We start from the raw sequence: 20,825 nt of genomic DNA on the forward strand, positions 1-20,825 counted from the left end.
GAAAAAGCGTGTGCGAGCAAGGAGGCCAATAAATCTGACTCAGTTACACCAGCTCTGTCAGGAGGAATGGGCCAAAATTCACCCAACTTATTGTGGGAAGCTTGTGGAAGGCTACCCGAAACGTTTGACCCAAGTTAAACAATTTAAAGGTAATGCTACCAAATACTAATTGAGTGTATGTAAACTTCTGACCCACTGGGAATGTGATGAAAGAAATAAAAGCTGAAATAAATCATTCTCTCTACTATTATTCTGACATTTCACATTCTTAAAATAAAGTGGTGATCGTAACTGACCTAAGACAGGGCATTTTTACTAGGATTAAATGTCAGGAATTGTGAAAAACTGAGTTTAAATGTATTTGGCTAAGGTGAATGTAAACTTTCGACTTTCGACTGTAGATGTTATTTTAATATTGTTGGGTAGGTGTGGGGGTGCGTGTGTGTGAGTGTGCGTGCATGCATGCGTGTATGTGTGTGTCACCCCCCCACACACACACACACTTAAAGGGATACTTCTGTGTTTTGGCAATGAGGCATTTTAGCTACTTCCCCAGAGTCAGATGAACTTGTGGATACCATTTTTATGTCTCTGTGTCCAGTATGAAGGAAGTTAGAGGTAGTTTCGCGAGCTCATGCTAACTAGCGTTAGCGCAATGACCAGAAGTCTCTGGGTATCTGCTAGCATGCTAGTAGTTCATCTGACTCTGGGGAAGTAGATAAAGGGCCTCATTGCCAAATCCCAAAGTATCCCTTTAAGCTCTCCTGGTGGTCCCTGTTCTCCCAAGGGACCCTACTTCCAAGCACACTTCAAAAGGAGTCCACTCCAGGTGAAGTGCGCTAACAAAAAAAGTAACCCCTTGAATTATAGCATTTTTCAACCGTGGACATCAGTGCTCGTACGGAACACTTACTCAACCTCACTGTTAGTGTCTGTGTGTTTCAGACCAATATAAAGATAATGACTTGAGTTTTTCTCAGCAGTTTTTGACAGGTGTTGAGCCTTGGGTCTAACCTTAACAAGGGATAGTTTTCTAATAATATCTGTATAGACTGGTAGAGGGTGTGTGCTCCAGACATTTACAGTCACAAAAAGAAACCCTGAAATCAGCAATGGAGTTGTCAAGGCGATACACAACAGTAATGTCACCATCGGAATGAAGTTTTAAAGGTTACGTACGAGGGAGGGATTTGTTTTTACCATTTGCAGCATGTAATAAAGCAGCTTGGTCGGTTGTAACAGCTGTTAACTGTGTCTTCCTGTGAAAAGAGGAGGAGAGGAGGAAGGTAGCGGCCGGGCTTGTCTGAACACGGAAACACTTCACTTCCTTTAGGCACTTACTCTCCACACCCCACCCCCTCCCATACACACACCACACAAATGGATGAGGCTGGGTTTGACCCAGATTGACCCTATGCCCTTTGATCCCTATCCTTCCTCTCCGTCCCCCACCCTACCTCCTTCTGATACCTCTCTGCTCCTTCCTCTCCGTCCCCCACCCTACCTCCTTCTGATCCCTCTCCTTCCTCTCCGTCCCCCACCCTACCTCCTTCTGATACCTCTCCTTCCTCTCCGTCCCCCACCCTACCTCCTTCTGATCCCTCTCTTCTCCTTCCTCTCCGTCCCCCACCCTACCTCCTTCTGATACCTCTCCTCTCCTTCCTCTCCGTCCCCCACCCTACCTCCTTCTGATCCCTCTGTTTCTCTCCCTCCAGACCTGAACGAGTGTGGTCTGAAGCCACGGCCGTGCAAACACAGGTGCATGAACACATACGGCAGCTACAAGTGCTACTGCCTCAATGGCTACATGCTGATGCCTGACGGGACCTGTGGAAGTGAGTGGAATGTCACATGACGTGGGTCTGTGTGGTGTGAACGGCATGAGGATATGTGTCTGTCCCTCTTCTCTTCTTTGCCTCTGTTTATATTTCTCTGTCTGTCAGTCTGTTGTCTTTTCATTCTCTCTCTGTCTCTCTGTCTCTCTGTCTCTCTCTCTCTCTCTCTGTCTCTCTCTCTCTCTCTCTCTCTCTGTCTCTCTGTCTGTCTCTCTCTCTCTCTCTCTCTCTCTCTCTCTCTCTCTCTCTCTCTCTCTCTCTCTCTCTCTCTCTGTCTCTCTGTCTCTCGATTTCTTCTCCCTCTCTGTTCATATTTTCTCACTCTCTCTGTCTCTCTCACACTCTCTCTCGCTTTCTCTCCCTCATCTCAAATGTATTCACATGAACGGCTGCTCTTTAAAGCCATTAGAATACTGTGCTCTCTCTCCAGTTATGAAGTCCATTTTCACATCCACATGAAGACCTTTGACAACACTACAGTCTCTCCTGCTGTGATAAAATGTTTTGAAGAAAAAAAAGTCTAAATCCCCATTCTATCCACTCACCATTACATATACATTTGACATTTTAGTCATTTAGCAGACGCTCTTATCCAGAGCGACTTACAGTTAGTGAGTGCATACATTATTTTTATATTTTTCATACTGGCCCCCCGTGGGAATCGAACCCACAACCCTGGCGTTGCAAACGCCATGCTCTACCAACTGGGCTACAGTTGCTGCCGGCCATTCCCTCCCCTACCCTGGACGACGCTGGGCCAATTGGCCGCCACCCCATGTGTCTCCCGGTCGCGGCCGGCTACGACAGAGCCTGGATTCTAGTGGCACAGCTAGCACTGCGATGCAGTGCCTTAGACCACTGCGCCACTCGGGAGGGCAGGCTCAGGGTAGCCAGTATGCATCCTAAATGACTATAGGCACTGGTCAAAAGTAATGCACTATATAGGGAATAGGGTACCGTGTGGGGCGCATTCCCAAGTCAAAGAGACTGGGATTACTTAAAATGAAAAATATATAGGAGAAGTGAACTTTAACCTTGCATGTAAAATGGGATTGTTATTGCTTAGCCCTGAAGCTATTCTGATTCATCTTCTAGAGGAAATAGTGTGTCTCTACTTGCCCCCCAGTAAGCTATTTTTATTTCTCCTTTCTTTTCACCTTTTGCAACCACACAATCTAATCCAGAACCTTATCAAAGTATGAATGTGCTCACTTGAGTGTTCCTTTGATGAAAGCAGTAATGATATCGCCCCCACTTGAATGTGGAGGCCCCCTCTTTGAGAGGGAAGGTAGTTTTGTTTTTCTGATTAGATTCTGGCAGCGCTCCCAAGGCCTCATTTGAATTATAAAAATTTAAAAAGGCTACCGTTGAGGCAGCGTTGAATACGCTGAGTGTACAAAACATTAAGAACACTCTCCTAATTGAGGTTTGCCCCCCCTCATGGACTCTGCAAGGTGTCGAAAGGATTCCCCAGGGATGCTGGCACATGTTGACTCTAATGCTTCCCACAGTTGTGTCAAGTTGGCTGAATGCCGTTTGGGTGGTGGACCATTCTTGAAAAAATAAAAAATAAAAAAATATGCCATTTAGCAGACGCTTTTATCCAAAGCGACTTACAGTCATGCGTGCATACATTTTTGTGTATGGGTGGTCCCGGGGATCGAACCCACTACCTTGGCGTTACAAGCGCCGTGCTCTACCAGCTGAGCTACAGAGGACCACAGGAATACACACAGGAAACTGTTGAGCGTGAAAAATCCTTCTTTAACCTTGTCTCCTCCCCTTCATCTACACTGATTGAGGTGGATTTAACAAGTGGCATCAATAAGGGATCATAGCTGTCACCTGGATTCACCTGGTCAGTCTATGTCATGGAAAGAGTAGGTGTTCATAATGTTTTGTACACTCAGTTGGGCAGTTACCAGCCTCATTCTTTCTCCCACAATCTATTCCAGAGTACCTGCTGCAGCAACAAACATAGCAACTTTCATTTCCTTTTTTGGAAATGGAGTGGAAGAGAAGTGGGGGTGGGGGGGGGCTCCACACAAAGAAATGATTTCATGTTATTTTGGAGAGCAGCTTGAACTCCTGTAAGACCAATGAGAATGGAACTGCAGAGTGGTGTTTTCAGGACAAACAGGGGGGGGGGCGAGAGAAGAGAGGAGAGAGGGTGAGAGATGAGATGGAAGGGAGGGGTGAGGGAGGACGGGAGAGGAGAGGAGAGTGAAGGCAGGCTAAGGGGGGTCGAAAGATGAGGAGAGAGCAAGAAAAGATAGGGAGGCCGACGGAGGGTGAGAAAGGGGTGAGAGATGAGAGGCGAGAGAGAAGACAGGGAGGCAGGGTAAGGGATAAGGGAGGGGGACAGATGAGCGGAGAGGGAGAGGTTGAAAGAGAGAGTAAGTGATAAAAGGGGAGGGTGGCAGGGTGAGGAAGAGGTGAGTGAAGGGTTAGGGGGCTTAGGCATCCGGCGAAAAGGACTCCGGGAGACAGGAATATAATAATGTGGGGTTATCTGTTAGCCTGTTGTGTGTTCCTCTGAACACGTCATCCTGGTTCATATTAGAACAGATGTACTCTAGTCCAGGTCAGCCCAGGTCACTAAGCCAGGACCCTGAGATACAGACTTACAATGTAGGATCTCTGTGTGTGGGTTTGTGGGTATTTTGTAACTGCCAACATTCCAACTCTACCTAGGTTGTGATCCAGGGTGTATTGTTGTAATTAAACCTTGCTGTGTTTGTGCCTGCGTTTACGCACCCGTTTGTGTGTGTGTCCTTAATGTTTGTGTGTGTGTGTTTGTGTGTATGTGTGTGTTAGCTATCTATAACCTGCTGCTGTATACCCTCCAGATACCCGTACCTGTGGCATGGCCAACTGCCAGTACGGCTGTGAGGTGCTGAAGGGAGAGGTGCGCTGCCAGTGCCCGTCGCCAGGGCTTCAGCTGGCGCCGGATGGAAGAACCTGTGTGGGTATGTTCTGTTCTAGTGTTAAATATATCAGCACGCACGTAAGCGCACACACACAACAAGGTGTGTGAGCCTTATTCAATTATTCAATGTCAGAAGCGTTACATATTTTATTTTTTCAAAGTCTTGTCAGCCTTTGAATTTGCCGGAATTTGGTTGCCACAGAGCTCGATAAAATACCTTTGGCAGCAATGAAAACACAATATAGAAATATCAAATTAGACCCTGAACGGGGAAGACAGCAGCAGGGAGAAAAACCTACCTGATATTCTCAAACACTCTTCACTTTTTGCTTGTCCATTGGCATTCTGATAGTCCTTGACAACCTCAACGGTGATTCCCTCACTCTCTCACGCTCTCTCTTTTTCTCTATCGCTCTCTCTTTCTGAGCTACTAATTACATTTTTACTACGTGGAGACTGCATAAGGGCCTTTCTTAATGAAGGTGACTGACTGAAGTTCACTGGGAGTAAAACGACCAGGGATCTCTCTCTCTCTCTCTCTCTCTCTCTCTCTCTCTCTCTCTCTCTCTCTCTCTCTCTCTCTCTCTCTCTCTCTCTCTCTCTCTCTCTCTCTCTCTCTCTCTCTTTTAAATGCCACCACTCAGATGAGTAAATCTCAGATGGACAAATTGAAGCAGTTCATCCGTGTCACATCTAAATGCAGGCTCTGTCGATTGGCTCAGCTTAAATACAAGCTCTGTCGATTGGTTCGGCTGAGCCTTCCGGCGATGCACTCTAGTCACAGTTTGAGACTGAGGGGAGGCAGGGGGGGTGTGGCTTCAAAACAGAGGCACATCAATCATTGTTGTAGAAGGAGAGAGCGGTTCCTAGCCCACAGGTGTTACAACGACTCTGGAAATATTTGAGGAGACCCCTTGAACCCTTTTCGGAAAGAGGAGTTTTTTTTTATGGAAGAGGGTGTCTGCTTTAAATCAACACTAAGGTCAAGGGTCACCAGATAGAGTTGATAGCTGTTCCAGGGTAGGCTGATTTGGATGAGTTATATGTCTGGTCCAGTCTACTAGTCGTGTTGTTCCTCTGGCAACTGAAGAAGCCTATGGCAAGCCCATGGCAAGCCCATGTAAAATCCCTCAGAAACTGCTAAATAAATCAGAAATGCAAAAATTTGACGTGGGCTAGGCCTATATTGACAAGCGATGGAGATTGAGAGGCGAGAAACATGTTGAGGACAATACGCTATGATTAATGAGTAATCCTGGGATTAATGAGTGCTAATTAATGATTAACTCCTGCGATTTTTGGATTGTTCCAGAAACTAGACAGCTTCATATTTCATTTTTCCTTCTCATAAAAATGGCCAATTAATCAAAGGGTTTGTCAGCAGAAAAAACAGCTATCCAGAACTGAATACAAGCCGATAAACACTAAATACGAAGTGATTGAATGAAACGGCACTGTTCTTTCTAGACGACCAGTTATTTTCATGGGTAGGTTTTCAGACAGAAAAGCAATGGTTGATTGGAAACCTTGTACACATTTTGGCCTATTGTAGGCTACTCTATAGTATGCATCCATCTTTCTCTTAGACTCTCCATAACACTGTATGTTTCAAGTTGGCGTAACTGTCAGAGTTGTTTCAATCATGCAACATTTTACAGCACATTAAATAAAATAGACTCACCAAAGCCAGTAGTCCTTTCAATGTATTCCTACCCATGTAGCTACAGAGGTGATTTGAGTCTACCCTGACAGAATAAGCTCTTAAAACCTTCACAACCTTGGTGTGTATTGTTCTGATCGTAGGATTTAATGCATAATCGGCTTTCGTTCGTGTTTGAATAAACCCAAAAGAGAGAAAAGTCCTGTGAAAGAGAGGAAGTGCTGTTCTTTTGAAAGATGCAGATTAAACTGTAGGCTATATTTATGGATTTATTCATTTAATACATACAATATGCGTTGATGTGTTGCTAGCCAACCTTACACATAGATAATTATATTTCCATTGATTTACATGGATATATATGGCTTTGGTATAGGTAAAACTATATGTATATTAATAATGAATTGAAACCCTGAAGAAGGTAGGCTAGCTGATTTAAACGTTGGTATTTATTACATGTATTGAATCAGAGCCATGATATTGTACAGCCCTCCCTTCTTAGTATTAATACCTCTCCTTCTAAGTATTAATAAATAATAAACTCTGAACTGTAGTTTAATCTGTAATGTTCTTACTTTCAGATGTGGACGAGTGTGCGACCGGCATGGCCATGTGTCCCCGGTTCCGTAAGTGCATCAACACCTTCGGGAGTTACATCTGCAAGTGTCACGAGGGCTTCGACCTGCAATACATCAACGGGAAGTACCAGTGCGTAGGTACGTAATGAGGTCATCCAAGCTTCCACACGCCTTACCTGGGGTTTAAGGGTCAAAAGGTCAACAGACAGGCTTGTTGAAATGTTGTGACCCATCACTGAGTCATCGCGTCTGGAGCGCAGGTGTTGTTTTTACATTAATTATTTTAAGAGAGAGATAAGAAGAAAGAGAGAGAGGGTGGGGGAGAGAGAGAGAGAGGGGGAGGGGAAAGAAAGAAAGAAAGAAAGAGCATTACCTTTCTTTCTTTCTTTCTTTCTTTCTTTCTTTCTTTCTTTCTTTCTTTCTTTCTTTCTTTCTTTCTTTCTTTCTTTCTTTCTTTCTTTCTTTCTTTCTTTCTTTCTTTCTTTCTTTCTTTCTTTCTTTCTTTCTTTCTTTCTTTCTTTCTTTCTTTCTTTCTTTCTTTCTTTCTTTCTTTCTTTCTTTCTTTCTTTCTTTCTTTCTTTCTTTCTTTCTTTCTTTCTTTCTTTCTTTCTCTTTCCCTCCCTCCCTCCCTCATACTCAGCTGTGTGGTTCTCCTGTCTTTCAGATGTGGATGAGTGCTCCTCAGGCCAAAACCACTGCAACAGTTTCGCCACCTGCTATAACACGCCTGGCTCCTACAAGTGCAAGTGCAAAGACGGCTACAGGGGGATGGGCCACGACTGCAAACGTAAGCTGGGCCACTGAATGGCCCCACGGCCCCTCTCTTTTTAAAGGGGACAGGGCCCCCCTTTTTTATTTTATTTGGTCGTGTTTTTTTGAAGGCTGGAGGGTTGAAGAGATTACGGGTAGGAAAAGTAGTCTGCAACTTAAGAGCAATGGGCTGAAATTCTTGTCTTTTGTAATGGCTGTCACTCATGAGTGAGATAACCCCCGCCACTTACCGTCTGGTACGGTCTTAAAGAGCGTCGACTCCGTCTTGACGTCTGGCCATTGTGATCTTTAAAGACAAAAAAAAAAAAGGGTCAGTCAAACATCTCATTCTTTTACTTCTTCGTCTGGCTGGTGTCTCCTTCCACTAACTTGACAGACCACTCTGATGCCTGTCTCTTTTGTCGAGTTGTCGCTGTTCACACAGCAGCTCAATGGCAAAAGAAAAGTAATCTATTATCATTATATCCCCAGTAGTTTAATCTTTTGACTGAACTGCTGTACGCCAGTCAGTGTCTGCATCCCAAATGACACCCTATTCCCTATATAGGGCACTACTTTGGACCAGAACGCTTATATGCCCTGGTCAAAAGTAGTGCACTTTATAGGGAAAAGGGTGCCGTTTGGGATGCTGCCAGTGTAGCTAGCAGCACACAGAACCCTCCCTCCCGCCTAGAGCACTGGCAGAATCCCGACACTGGTATTTGAAACAATCTGTCGCCTTACCGTTCGGTGTGATACAGAAGTGGCTTGAGGGGGAGAGGGTTGATTTGCGATATCCTATTTGTGTGTCACATATCAAAGCCCCTCTGTAACCCGAGAAAGCGTGAGCCGAGACTCTCTTTGAGGACTCTCTTTGAGAAGCCCCACACCCCTACCCTCACCCCCCTTCAGTCCTCAATCATGAAGCCCTTTTTCCTCAAGTTGTCCCTAAATGCCTTTTCTACTCTGCCCTCCGACCTGTAGAATGTGAGGACGTACAATAGGAGATGGGTCTCGTGTCTCTCCTTTATGACACCAGAGGCTTTGTGGGTGATCCTAAGGCAGGGATTTTTATAGGTGTGGTTGGTATCACTCCACACAGGAATACCAGCTAGCTGTCTGGCTGGCTGGCTGTCTGGCTTTCTAGCTGTCTGTCTGGCTGTTTGGCTGTCTGTCTGGCTTTAGCTCAGGGCTGAGAACTCTTGACTAAAAGCAACAGAGAGAAGGGTTAATGTCTATTTGGAATAGAGGGAGCTGCTCTATCAGGGGATAAAGTGGAAATGAACGTTACAAAATGAAGATGGGTGATTTTACTGATGAGAGTGTAATGCGTCTTGATTATATGGGAATGATTTGGTTTCAAAGATAAGATCTTTAAAGTCCCTTAATGAGGGGAAGTATGCTTTATGGATACAGAGATAAAGCTGGTTGCTTGGTTACTCAGGTAAAGTCATTGCAGATGAAAGAGCTGGCCTTTCTTTCAAAGGGTCAGTTGGTCACTGTAGTCACCACCTCTTAATGTCTCATTAACACCGAAGCATTCAGGATGGTGTTCATTAAGCACCAAACAGAGAAAATAAATACACTGAAACAGGGAGGGACTATCTGGACACCTCCAATTAGAACCGCACATTTGTTTTCTGTTGCAAAACATTTTCAAATGTTTTTATGTTGCATTCCCTAATGAACACAACCCAGATTTCAGTTGTCAATCCATTTCCTGTCTTCTTTTTCCTTCCAGCCATTCCCAAGGTGGTCATCGATCCCCCCAGGTTCCCCCCGAACCACCACAACATTATCCCTGACTCAGACCGAAAGAGGACCCCCACCACGATCCGACCGCCCATGACCGCCAAGAGAGTCACCCCCACCACCCCCAAAAGAACCACAACCACTCCCAAACCAACAACTACCACTACCACTACTACTAGAGCACCTACTACAGCCACACCACCACCACCACCCCCACCTCCTCCAAGAACGATGCCCCCCGCCCCTCGTAAGCCAGTGGTCCCCACGAGACGACCAATCATACCCACCAGGAGACCCCCTGTGGTCACCCGTAAGCCATACGTGCCCCCACGGCGTCCCCCCATCCCCTCTCCACCGCCCCCCACCCGCAGGACACCCCCTGTGGTGCCCACCCGCCGCCCGCCACCCCCAAAACAGCCCGAGCCGGTCACCCCAGTACACAACACCATCGAGAAGGAGGTCACCAAACAGAGAGGCGACGTCCACAGTAAGTCTGCTTTTTTGTTTTGCTTGAGATTTACATTGACTGTTATGCGTGTGTGTATAGCATCCATAAACTTCTGAATTTCCACCTCAGCTACTTTTCAGCAGATTTGATTGGGAGATTTGATAAAAAATATAAATATGTGGTCAAGTTATCTTGAAAAGATGCTTGACAAGTTTCTGCAAACCGGATGTGACCACATTTGCATATCCATATTTATTTCAGTCGCTTCGTAATATATCAGGCATGATTGTGAAATATGTCCATCCGACCATCCCCAATGACAGAACGAAAACACTTCACAGCAAATCAGTTGTGAAGCGGTCCAGAGAAAATGAAGTGTGTATTATTATTATCTTAACCCATTTTCAACAGAAACTGGAGAACATCTGAATGCCATTGAACTGAGGGGGTTTGTCAGTCTTTTGCCAAAGTATAGTCTACTATCTATCTAGGCCAGTACAGGGGTGGCAATAGAGGATAGAGAAACATTATTTTAACACAGTTAAAGGGGAATGGAAACACTTTAGGAAGTCAATCTAAATCCTAGTGTTTCCATTCCCCTTTAAGGGCTGGACTCACCATATGATAATACCGTTTGCAATGCAGTTATTGACAATAATTCACCTAATTGTTATTGTACCAGACTTGACCTTACACAGTTAGCCTGCACTAGAACACACTAGCGTGGTACCAGATCTGTCTTGTCAACTCCAATGGTCAGTGTGACGTTATAAACAGATCTGCAATCAGGCTAATACTGGATTACAAAAATGTAAAAATCACAGTGCCCATTTGAACACTGTTGATTAAAAGTCATCGCCAAGGCCCTCTGACATCAATAGCCTGTGAGGATGAAAGGGTGGCGGTGCAGCAGTCATTGTGCATGCTGGGAGGTGAGATCGTGTTTCCCACCGACCTAGCCAGATGGCCTCACATAATTAGAAAATTAAAAAACTAGGAGGTAGATTGCATTCACATCAGTTTGCATTATTTGGAGGACGACATCAATTTATTCAGCAGAATAGCCTCGGAGAATGTCTTTGAAATGTGTTGTTTGAATAAGACGAGCGGGAGAGGAAAGGATGTTGCCCTGGCGATATCAATAGAATATTTTAATTGGATTGTGATTCAAGAGGACAAGAATGATCGTCAAAGCATAAGGAACTTGTCTGATTAAAGTGGTTCAGAACTCGGAGGCATCAGCTTGTTTGTACTGTATGATTTTGTTTACTTTTAGTAAAATAAATTAAATTACGTTTAAAAAAATAGTAAAGTAAAAGTTAACTTTTAGTACTTTTAGCTCGGAATTGGGAATCTGCAGATTGCCCTGTAATTGTCTTGTTGCGAGTGCTAACCACTTTCTTGGCCCTGTTCGAATCATTTTGAAGATGCATCCTCCCTTCCATTCCTTCCTTGAAGTGATCACAGCAAAGAAGCACCCCAGGAAAACTCTGTCTTCTTACCCACACAAACATTTCAGAAATGTGTCACCATCGGCTGATCATATTCCTCTTTAAAGGGATAGTTTTCCAGGTTTTTTTCCCCAATCTTAATTGTTTTATTACCTCAAGAGTGTAAACACAGATATTCTGGAGTGCTATTGTTGAAATATAAGTATGATTTTGGAACAGAAGTGTTTTCCAAAGATTTTTTGTCCCACGTTCATTCTCACATCCCAGGCATTCTTTATTTCACACAGCTTTTCATAAAGCTGTCACGATCGTCTGAGGAAGCGGACCAATACGCAGCGCGTGGAGTGAACATGATGACTTTATTTAAATAAAAGCAACCACGAAAACAACAAACAAATGACGATAGTGAAGTCCTACAGTGACTATGACTGAACCTGGAACAAAAAAACCCACCACCCCAAGGTGAAAACACACAGTATACATATGGCTCCCAATCAGAGATAACGAGCCGACAGCTGACACTCGTTACCTCCGATTGGGAGTCATTGACCAAACATAGAAAACAACAACCTAGACACCCAACATAGAACATAAACACATAGACTGCACACACCCTGGCTCAACATAATGAGTCCCAGAACCAGGGTGTGACAGTACCCCCCCCTAAAGGCGCGGACTGCGACCGCGCCTCAAAACCCCCAAACAGGGGAGGGCTGGGCGGGCATACCTCCTCGGTGGCGGTTCTGGCTCCGGCCTAGACCACCACCCCACCATAGTCACTACCCGCTTACGTAGCCTCCTCCAAATGATCACCCTCCACCTTAACCCCACTAGATTAAGGGCCAGCACCGGACTAAGGGGCAGCACCAGGCTAAGGGGCAGCACCGGACTAAGGGACAGCACCGGACTAAGGGGCAGTACCGGACTAAGGGGCAGCACCAGGATAAGGGGCAGCACCGGGCTAAGGGACAGCACCGGACTCAATGGCGGATCCTGGCTGGCTGGCTCTGGCGGATCCTGGCTGGACGGCTCTGGCGGATCCTGGCTGGACGGCTCATGGCTGGCTGAAGGATCTGGCTGCTCATGGCTGGCTGACAGATCTGGCTGCTCATGGCTGACCGACGGATCTGGCTGCTCATGGCTGGCCGACGGATCTGGCTGCTCATGGCTGGCTGACGGATCTGGCTGCTCATGGCTGGCTGACGGATCTGGCTGCTCATGGCTGGCCGACGGATCTGGCTGCTCATGGCTGGCCGACGGATCTGGCTGCTCATGGCTGGCTGAAGGCTCTGGCTGATCCTGTCTGGCAGAAGGCTCTGGCTGATCCTGTCTGGCGGAAGGCTCTGGCTGATCCTGTCTGGCGGAAGGCTCTGGCTGATCCTGTCTGGCGGAAGGCTCTGGCTGATCCTGTCTGGCGGAAGGCTCTGGCTGATCCTGTCTGGCGGAAGGCTCTGGCTGATCCTGTCTGGCGGAAGGCTCTGGCTGATCCTGTCTGGCGGAAGGCTCTGGCTGATCCTGTCTGGCGGAAGGCTTTAGCGGCTCCGGTCTGGCGGACGGCTCTGAAGGCTCATGGCAGACGGGCGGCTTATGCAGCGCTTGGCAGACGGACAGTTCAGACGGCGTTGGGCAGACAGGCAGTTCAGGCGCCGTTGGGCAGACGGGCAGTTCAAGCGCCGTTGGGCAGACGGGCAGTTCAGGCGCCGTTGGGCAGACGGGCAGTTCAGGCGCCGTTGGGCAGACGGCAGACTCTGGCCGGCCGAGACGCACTATAGGCCTGGTGCGTGGTGCCGGAACTGGTGGTCCCGGGCTGAGGACACGCATCTCAGGGCTAGTGCGGGGAGCAGCAACAGGGCGCACAGGACTCTGGGGACACACAGGAGGATTGGTGCGTGGTGTAGGCACTGGTGGTCCCGGGCTGAGGACACGCATCTCAGGGCTAGTGCGGGGAGCAGGAACAGGGCATGCTGGACCCTGGGGACGCACATAAGGCCTAGTGCGTGGTGCCGGAACTGGTGGTCCCGGGCTGAGGACACGCATCTCAGGGCTAGTGCGGGGAGCAGGAACAGGGCATGCTGGACCCTGGGGACGCACATAAGGCCTAGTGCGTGGTGCCGGAACTGGTGGTCCCGGGCTGAGGACACGCATCTCAGGGCCAGTGCGGGAAGCAGGAACAGGCCGGGCTGGGCTGGCGAAGCACACCGTAGGCCTTGTGCGAGAGGCAGGAACAGGTCGGACCGGGCTGGAGACGCGCACCGTCCATTTGGTGCGAGGGGCCGTACCAGGCCGGACCGTACTGGGGACACACACCACTGGCTCTACCCCGGGAACTGGAACGGGCCGGACCGGACTGGATACACACCTCAGCCTCTCACGCCGTGCCTCTACATCTCCTTTCCCTCCTTTCACCAGTAGCCCCCGTAACCTGGTGGCCTCTTGGATTCGCCCCTTCTCTGCCTCCGTTAGCCCCGTCGTCCTTGCCGTGTGCCCCCCCCTAAAATTTTTCTGGGGTTGACTCACGACCGTCCGACGACGACCCTGATCACGCCGTAGCTCCTCTCTACGGCGCGCCTCCACCGTCTCACTCCATGGCCGGCGATCCATCCCGGCCAGGATCTCCTCCCAGGTCCAGGACCCCTGCCCGTCCAAGATCTGCTCCCACGTCCAGGCTGCCTGCTCCTGGACACGCTGCTTGGTCTTGGTATGGTGGGTTTTTCTGTCACGATCGTCTGAGGAAGCGGACCAATACGCAGCGCGTGGAGTGAACATGATGACTTTATTTAAATAAAAGCAACCACGAAAACAACAAACAAATGACGATAGTGAAGTCCTACAGTGACTATGACTGAACCTGGAACAAAAAAACCCACCACCCCAAGGTGAAAACACACAGTATACATATGGCTCCCAATCAGAGATAACGAGCCGACAGCTGACACTCGTTACCTCCGATTGGGAGTCATTGACCAAACATAGAAAACAACAACCTAGACACCCAACATAGAACATAAACACATAGACTGCACACACCCTGGCTCAACATAATGAGTCCCAGAACCAGGGTGTGACAAAAGCTTTGATTTCAATTCTAATACAAACCCTTCACTTCTCTTGAGGTAAGAAAACAATTATGAATTGGGTAAAAATCCAGAAAACTATCCCTTTAAGACACATTGAAAAAGCCTGTGCTTGTCTTGGTTGACAGAGTATATGAAAATCCCCCCTTGAGTTTTTAGCCCTATCGACTGCCCAAATATTTGCCACTAAATTAAACAAGACAGGGTCAAGAGGAGCGCTAGCGACAAGGACAGCTAACACAGTGGAGTAAACCTGATTTATTAAGCGTGGGAGTGCAGCTGCTGGCCGAGGGAGATTGATTCCCTGAAGAAATACTTAGCCCTTTGTTTCTCACAGTGTAAAGTGGCACTTTACACTATAGTGTCCAACTGCCAGGGTCAAATACATTTCTGCTATTGTCGTGTTAATGGCAGAGAAACGCTAGCCTGGTCCCAGGCCTGCTTATGCTGTCTTGCCAATTCCTATGGTGAAAGGAGTTGGCAAGTCAGCACAAACAGATCTGAAACCAGGCTATCTGAACAGTATGTGTTTATACAAACATTGACCGGTTGCCATTCATCCTGTGAGGTGACTTTAATTCACAACAAAGCTAAGCTGGACAAACAAAGCTATTTTGTTGCTGCTACATTCACACCTTGCAGGTTATTGTTAACCTGACACCCATCCAGCCAACTTGGCTGGGAGTAGCATAGCCTTAGAGAAAATAACATTGACAGGCTTCAGTAGGGCAGACCTGGGTTGAAATTGTATACTGAACAAAAATATAAACGCAACATGCAACAATTTCAACGATTTTACTGAGTTACAGTTCATATAAGGAAATCAGTCAATTGAAATGCATTCATTAGGCCCTGTTTTATGGATTTCACATGACTGGGCAGGGGCGCAGCCATGGGTGGGCCTAGGAGGGCATAGGCCCACCCAGTGGGGAGCCAGGTCCAGCCAATCAGAATGAGTTTTTCCCTACAAAAGGGCTTTATTACAGACAGAAATACTCCTCAGTTTCATCAGCTGTCCGGGTGGCTGGTCTCAAATGATCCCGCAGATGAAGAAGCCGGATGTGGAGGTCCTTGGCTGGCGCGGTTACATATGGTCTGCGGTTGTGAGGCCGGTTGGATGTACTGCCAAATTCTCTAAAACAACATTGGAGACAGTCTTATGGTAGAGAAATTAACATTCAGTTCTCTGGCAACAGATCTGGTGGACATTCCTATAGTCAGCATGCCAATTGCGTGCTCCCTTAAAACTTAAGACATCTGTGGCATTGTGTTGTGTGACAAAACTGCACATTTAAGAGTGGCCTTTTATTGTCCCCAGCATAAGGTGCACCTTTGTAATGATCATGCTGTTTAATCAGCTTCTTGATATGCCACACCGGTCAGGTGGATGGATTATGTTGTCAAAGGAGAAATGCTCACTAACAGGGATATAAACACATTTGTTCACAACATTTGAGAGAAATAAGCTTTTTGTGCGTATGGAACATTTTCGGGGAACTTTTATTTCAGCTCCTGAAACATGGGACCAACACTTTACATGTTGCGTTCATATTCTTGTTCAGTATATTTGCTTTCTTTCAAAACGATTTAATCTCTTTTGATTGAGCCTGCATGGAGTGCCATGTGGGCTGTGTTTACATTTTAACGATCATTCCATTGGTTGCATTGTGCTAGGCTGTTTCTCAACATTGACCCAGCTGAAGGTGGTTCCATTGTGCTAGGCTGTTTCTCAACATTGAACCAGCTGAAAGTGGTTCCATTGTGCTAGGCTGTTTCTCAACATTGACCCACCTGAAGGAGGTTCCATTGTGCTAGGCTGTTTCTCAACATTGACCCAGCTGAAGGTGGTTCCATTGTGCTAGGCTGTTTCTCAACATTGACCCAGCTGAAGATGCCTACATACAGGGCACTACACTCTTAGAAAAATGATTCCAACCAAGGGTTCTGCAGCTGTCCCTGTAAGATAACCATTTTTGGTTCCAGATAGAACTATTTTGTGTGCCATGTAGAACCCTCTGGGTTTCTACATGGAATCCAAAAGGGTTCTACCTGGAACCAAAAGGGGTTCTTCGAAGGGTTCTCCTATGGGGACAGCAGAATAACCCTTTTTGGTTCTAGATAGCTCCATTTTTCTAAGAGTGTACAGTAGCAGACTCAACTAATGTAGCTCCCAGGGAGGTCCTTCCCTTTCCACCCCCCTTTCCCCCCCTCCTTGGCCTGGATACGTCTATGGCCTGGATGCCTGGCATTGCTGGAGAGCCTGGTGTCTTAACAGGGAATCTGTGCACAGCCCTCTGCTTCCTGATTCCACAGACAGACAGGCTGACGTGCTACATCAATGTCAGGTCAGGTGTGGCCCAAGCTAGCGGCTAACACTGGGGTAAATTAAGTAGACTGCTAGGACACAAGCTGGGGTGGGAGAGCCAGGGGTTAGAGTTCAGAGGTCAAGTGTCGCGCTTGTGGAACTGTATCAGTGTATCGTACCCAAATTGAGATGTCGGCAATTACGTTTTATCGATCCTATTTTTCTTTGATGATAACATGCGTGTTATCACCAGATTTTGTAGTTGTCAAAATGTAATTTTTCATAGGCTCCTTAATCTAAAAATCATGTTTGACAAGTTAAACCTGGTCAATAGACCTTTGAGCGACATTGAGTTAGACAGGAAGTACTGTGTTTCCCCATGTTTCCATTTGACCTGTGACCTTTTAGCAGGGGGGCGGCTTGGCATTTCAGTATTTAAGGCAGTATGACCACAGTTATGTCAGTAGAGACTGAGGGTTATTTCAGTAGTGGCTGTGTCACTGTGCCACGACAGAGGGGCCCCAGGGTCGTGTGTGTGTGCGTGCGTCCCAGCATTTACACGGCAATTGCATCAGAAACAGCTGAAGATACCCCCCACTCTTGACCCCCCCCCCCCCCCGCCCACACACACATACACACCTCCACCACACCCTCACTCTGTGGCTGCCAATCAAATGGCCTGAAGTAGCAGAGTTGAGTACAGTAGACAGAATGGACCTAATATATGAACCCGTTTGTAGTACAGTGTACTGCAGTGTATGAATGTATTTTTGTTCTAATTCATCAAAAAACACGGAGTCCATTTGTGTTTTGTCTCTATCCAAATGATATCGTATTTTTTTAAAGGTTTGATAGTGATTTTCATGCTCTTATAAAGAGTTGGTCAAACCTGTCTGAGAACGTATTCAACTGCCTGGTAGGTGTGCTGAATAACAGCCAAATATCCCAGAGGATATTGCTCTTCTCCCTACTATCTATCATTATCAACAAAATAGCTCTTTTTTATTCTCTGTCCATGTAGCACACACACACACACATACACACAGTCTTGTACAGCTAACCTTGTGGGGAAACACAATTCAGTCCCATTCAAAATCCTATTTTCCCTAAACCTAACCCTAACCCGTACTCTTACCCTTACCCTAACTCTAACCTTAACCCAAAAACCTAACCTTAACCCTAAACCTAACCCTAGCACCTAACCCTAAAACCAACCCTAGCTCCTAACCCTAAACCTTATCATAATTCTAACACTAATTCTAACCTTAACCCTAAACCCCCTATAAATAGCATTTGACCTCGTGGAGACTAACAAAATGTCCCCAGTTGGTCAAATTTTGGTTCGTTTACTATTCTTGTGGGGACTTCTGGTCCACACAAGAATAGTTAAACACGTCCACATACGCACGCACGCACGCACGCACGCACGCACGCACGCACGCACGCACGCACGCACGCACACACACACACACACACACACACACACACACACACACACACACACACACACACACACACACACACACACACACACACACACACACTTTTATGAATTTGGCTAATACCTCTTGATTTCTCTTTTTCTCTTTGCTCCCCTAGTTCCACGTAACAATGGTCACAACACCGTCTTGGGGGTGGACTTTGACATTGAGCTGGGCAACACGGCCGACGAAGCGAAGGATGACACAGGTAAACAGAAACATTTGTCAAACCCTAACCATCTCCACGCTTCCTAACACTTCCTACAGAGGACGTAGCTCAAACGATGATGGACGAGTTCAATTCGCCAGCCCAGATTAAATTCTGCAGTGTTCTGCAACGCTTTGGAAAAAGGCTGCAAAGGGAAAGAGATGATAGTGGCCAGGTGTGTTTTTGATGCGCTGTCACGGGAAAGTGACAGGTGAAATTCATCCTGCTCATTTATATGATACCTACCCAGAATGCATTGCTTCATGATTGATTGATTGATTGGTTGAGTTGAAGGTTTAATGTACCGATCACAGGAGGTTGGTGGCACCTTAATCGGGGAGGACGGGCACGTGGTAATGGCTGGAGCGGAATCGGTGGAATGGTTTCCATGTGTTTGACGCCATTCCATTTGCTCCGTTCCAGTCATTATTATGAGCCGTCCTCCCCTCAGCAGCCTCCACTGGTACCGATGCGGCAGTTAGACAAACACACTGACGCACGCACACACACACACTTGAATAAGGAAGAGCAGTGTATGCTTTGTACTTGAGAGCATTATACACCACATCTGGGGCTTGCTTATGTGTTTTATTGACGTCAATAGAACACTATTTCAATTGCCTAATGATTCCACTATGGGCTTATATTGGCTCTCCGTACTTCATCAGATCAGCGGTTTGCCATGGAACAGGGCTTTCATCGGCTCAGAGAATGATCCTGCGGTGCTTTTCACAACCCTATTTTCAGGGTCAAATTGATGAATGCTAGTTTAATCTCAGACACAATTTGTACTTGCGACGCATGAATTAATATGGCTTATGTCCAAAACAAATAAATCAAAATCAAGAGGATCATTCGTATTCGATTACTCACTGTCATGACCACAACGTATTTGTTGATGGTTTATGGGGAGTAGCTAAATTAAATGATGATGTGGCTGACACACTTCGATGAACATGCACACACACACAGACGGAACACGCGCACACACACACGCACAGATGCGAATACACGATGCATTCACACAAGCACACAAGCATACACACACAAGCACACACACAAATCCACACACATTATGTAGTGAAATGAAGGCTTACTTCAGATCAGTTCATTCCCATTTCATCCATCACGGCGCTCTCAGTCCACCGCTCTAGAGAAATCAATATTTGCTGTTCTTGTTCGTTCACCACCTTTCTACGTCTTTCACATCTCCTGTAAGTTCTTTCATGTACATAAGAGAGAATGGAAACTATTTTGCATCCATTGGAATCAAAGGCACACAGCAGGAGTGATTTGAGCTATGTTCACGCAAGGAGAGCCTTTGTGGGGAAAAGGTACTTGAAATATGTGAAACAATGTTGTTTAAATTCGTCTTCAGAGGCTGGCTACCTGAGCTGCTCCTTTGATAACGGCCTTTGCGGTTGGATCCGGGACAAAGATGGCGACCTGCACTGGGAGACCACACCGGACCCATCTGGTAAGAACCAGAGTTCACTTATTTAGACTTTACTTTTTGCTAGCCAGATTAATGCAACCAGATTATTCTGGACATCGCTAAATAACTAGGTAAACATTTTCTAAACTGTTCAGAGGAAACAACATTTCCTTAGGGAAGGTGAAAATGAGATGCATGTCAACTTCAAAAAAGTTAACTAACCCTTTAACCTCACTTTTGCATTCAGATACTAACATGTAAATGATAAGCACAGAGATTTTCTATTCATTTTAAAACATTGGCTCTAAAAGTGTGTTGCTGGTTTTACACTGGAAGGTCTGATACTTGGTAGAACTAGCTGTGGTTATTATTCATTAAAGAAACAAATGCCTTTTGAAGCGACTGCATTATTCAACAGTATTCAAAATGTAGTCATTGACATCCCACTTCAAAACAAAACACTTGATTACAGGAGGACAGTTGTTTTTTTGCATATGTCAAGAGTAAATTTAATTCAGCCTAGTCTGACTTTATTTAGTAGTATAACTTTAGAGTCCCAGGAGGACATTTTGGGGGGTTTGCCAAATTCATTTCAATGAGGACAATATTCTGTAAAACGGAGCTGCCAATAAGAAAAGGATGAAGCCATCTGATTGTGACACATGCAACTGAAAACCAAAACCAGTGATCTTATTGGACAATTTCATGTAGCATCTCCTTAGTTCTAAACGTTTTCCCCCGTTTTCTCCTATTGAACACTACCCTGATTGTGATGTCACTTCCTCTTTTCCTCTTCCTCTCCACAGGTGGAAAATACCTCACCATCCCAGAGGTGGGCAACAAGAGGAGTGGGCGAGGGGCGCGCCTGGTCCTCCCGTTGACCCCTCCCTGGAACGACGGTAACCTGTGCCTGTCGTTC

General features: G+C 46.4%; 1 protein-coding gene across 1 annotated transcript; it reads left to right on the forward strand.

The window, feature by feature from the left end:
• Positions 1-1,715: 1,715 nt before the first annotated feature.
• npnta (nephronectin a) lies at positions 1,716-20,822 on the forward strand (the record flags this gene model as incomplete). Its single annotated transcript, XM_084196819.1, has 8 exons — positions 1,716-1,835; positions 4,685-4,804; positions 7,006-7,140; positions 7,667-7,789; positions 9,494-9,991; positions 18,382-18,471; positions 19,850-19,948; positions 20,713-20,822. Coding segments are annotated over 8 exons (1,295 nt in total), but the record flags the coding sequence as incomplete, so codon positions are not given.
• Positions 20,823-20,825: the final 3 nt, after the last annotated feature.

This window comes from Coregonus lavaretus, assembly GCF_964263955.1.
Source record: "Coregonus lavaretus genome assembly, contig: HAP1_SCAFFOLD_7925, whole genome shotgun sequence".
NCBI classification, from domain to species: Eukaryota; Metazoa; Chordata; class Actinopteri; order Salmoniformes; family Salmonidae; genus Coregonus; species Coregonus lavaretus.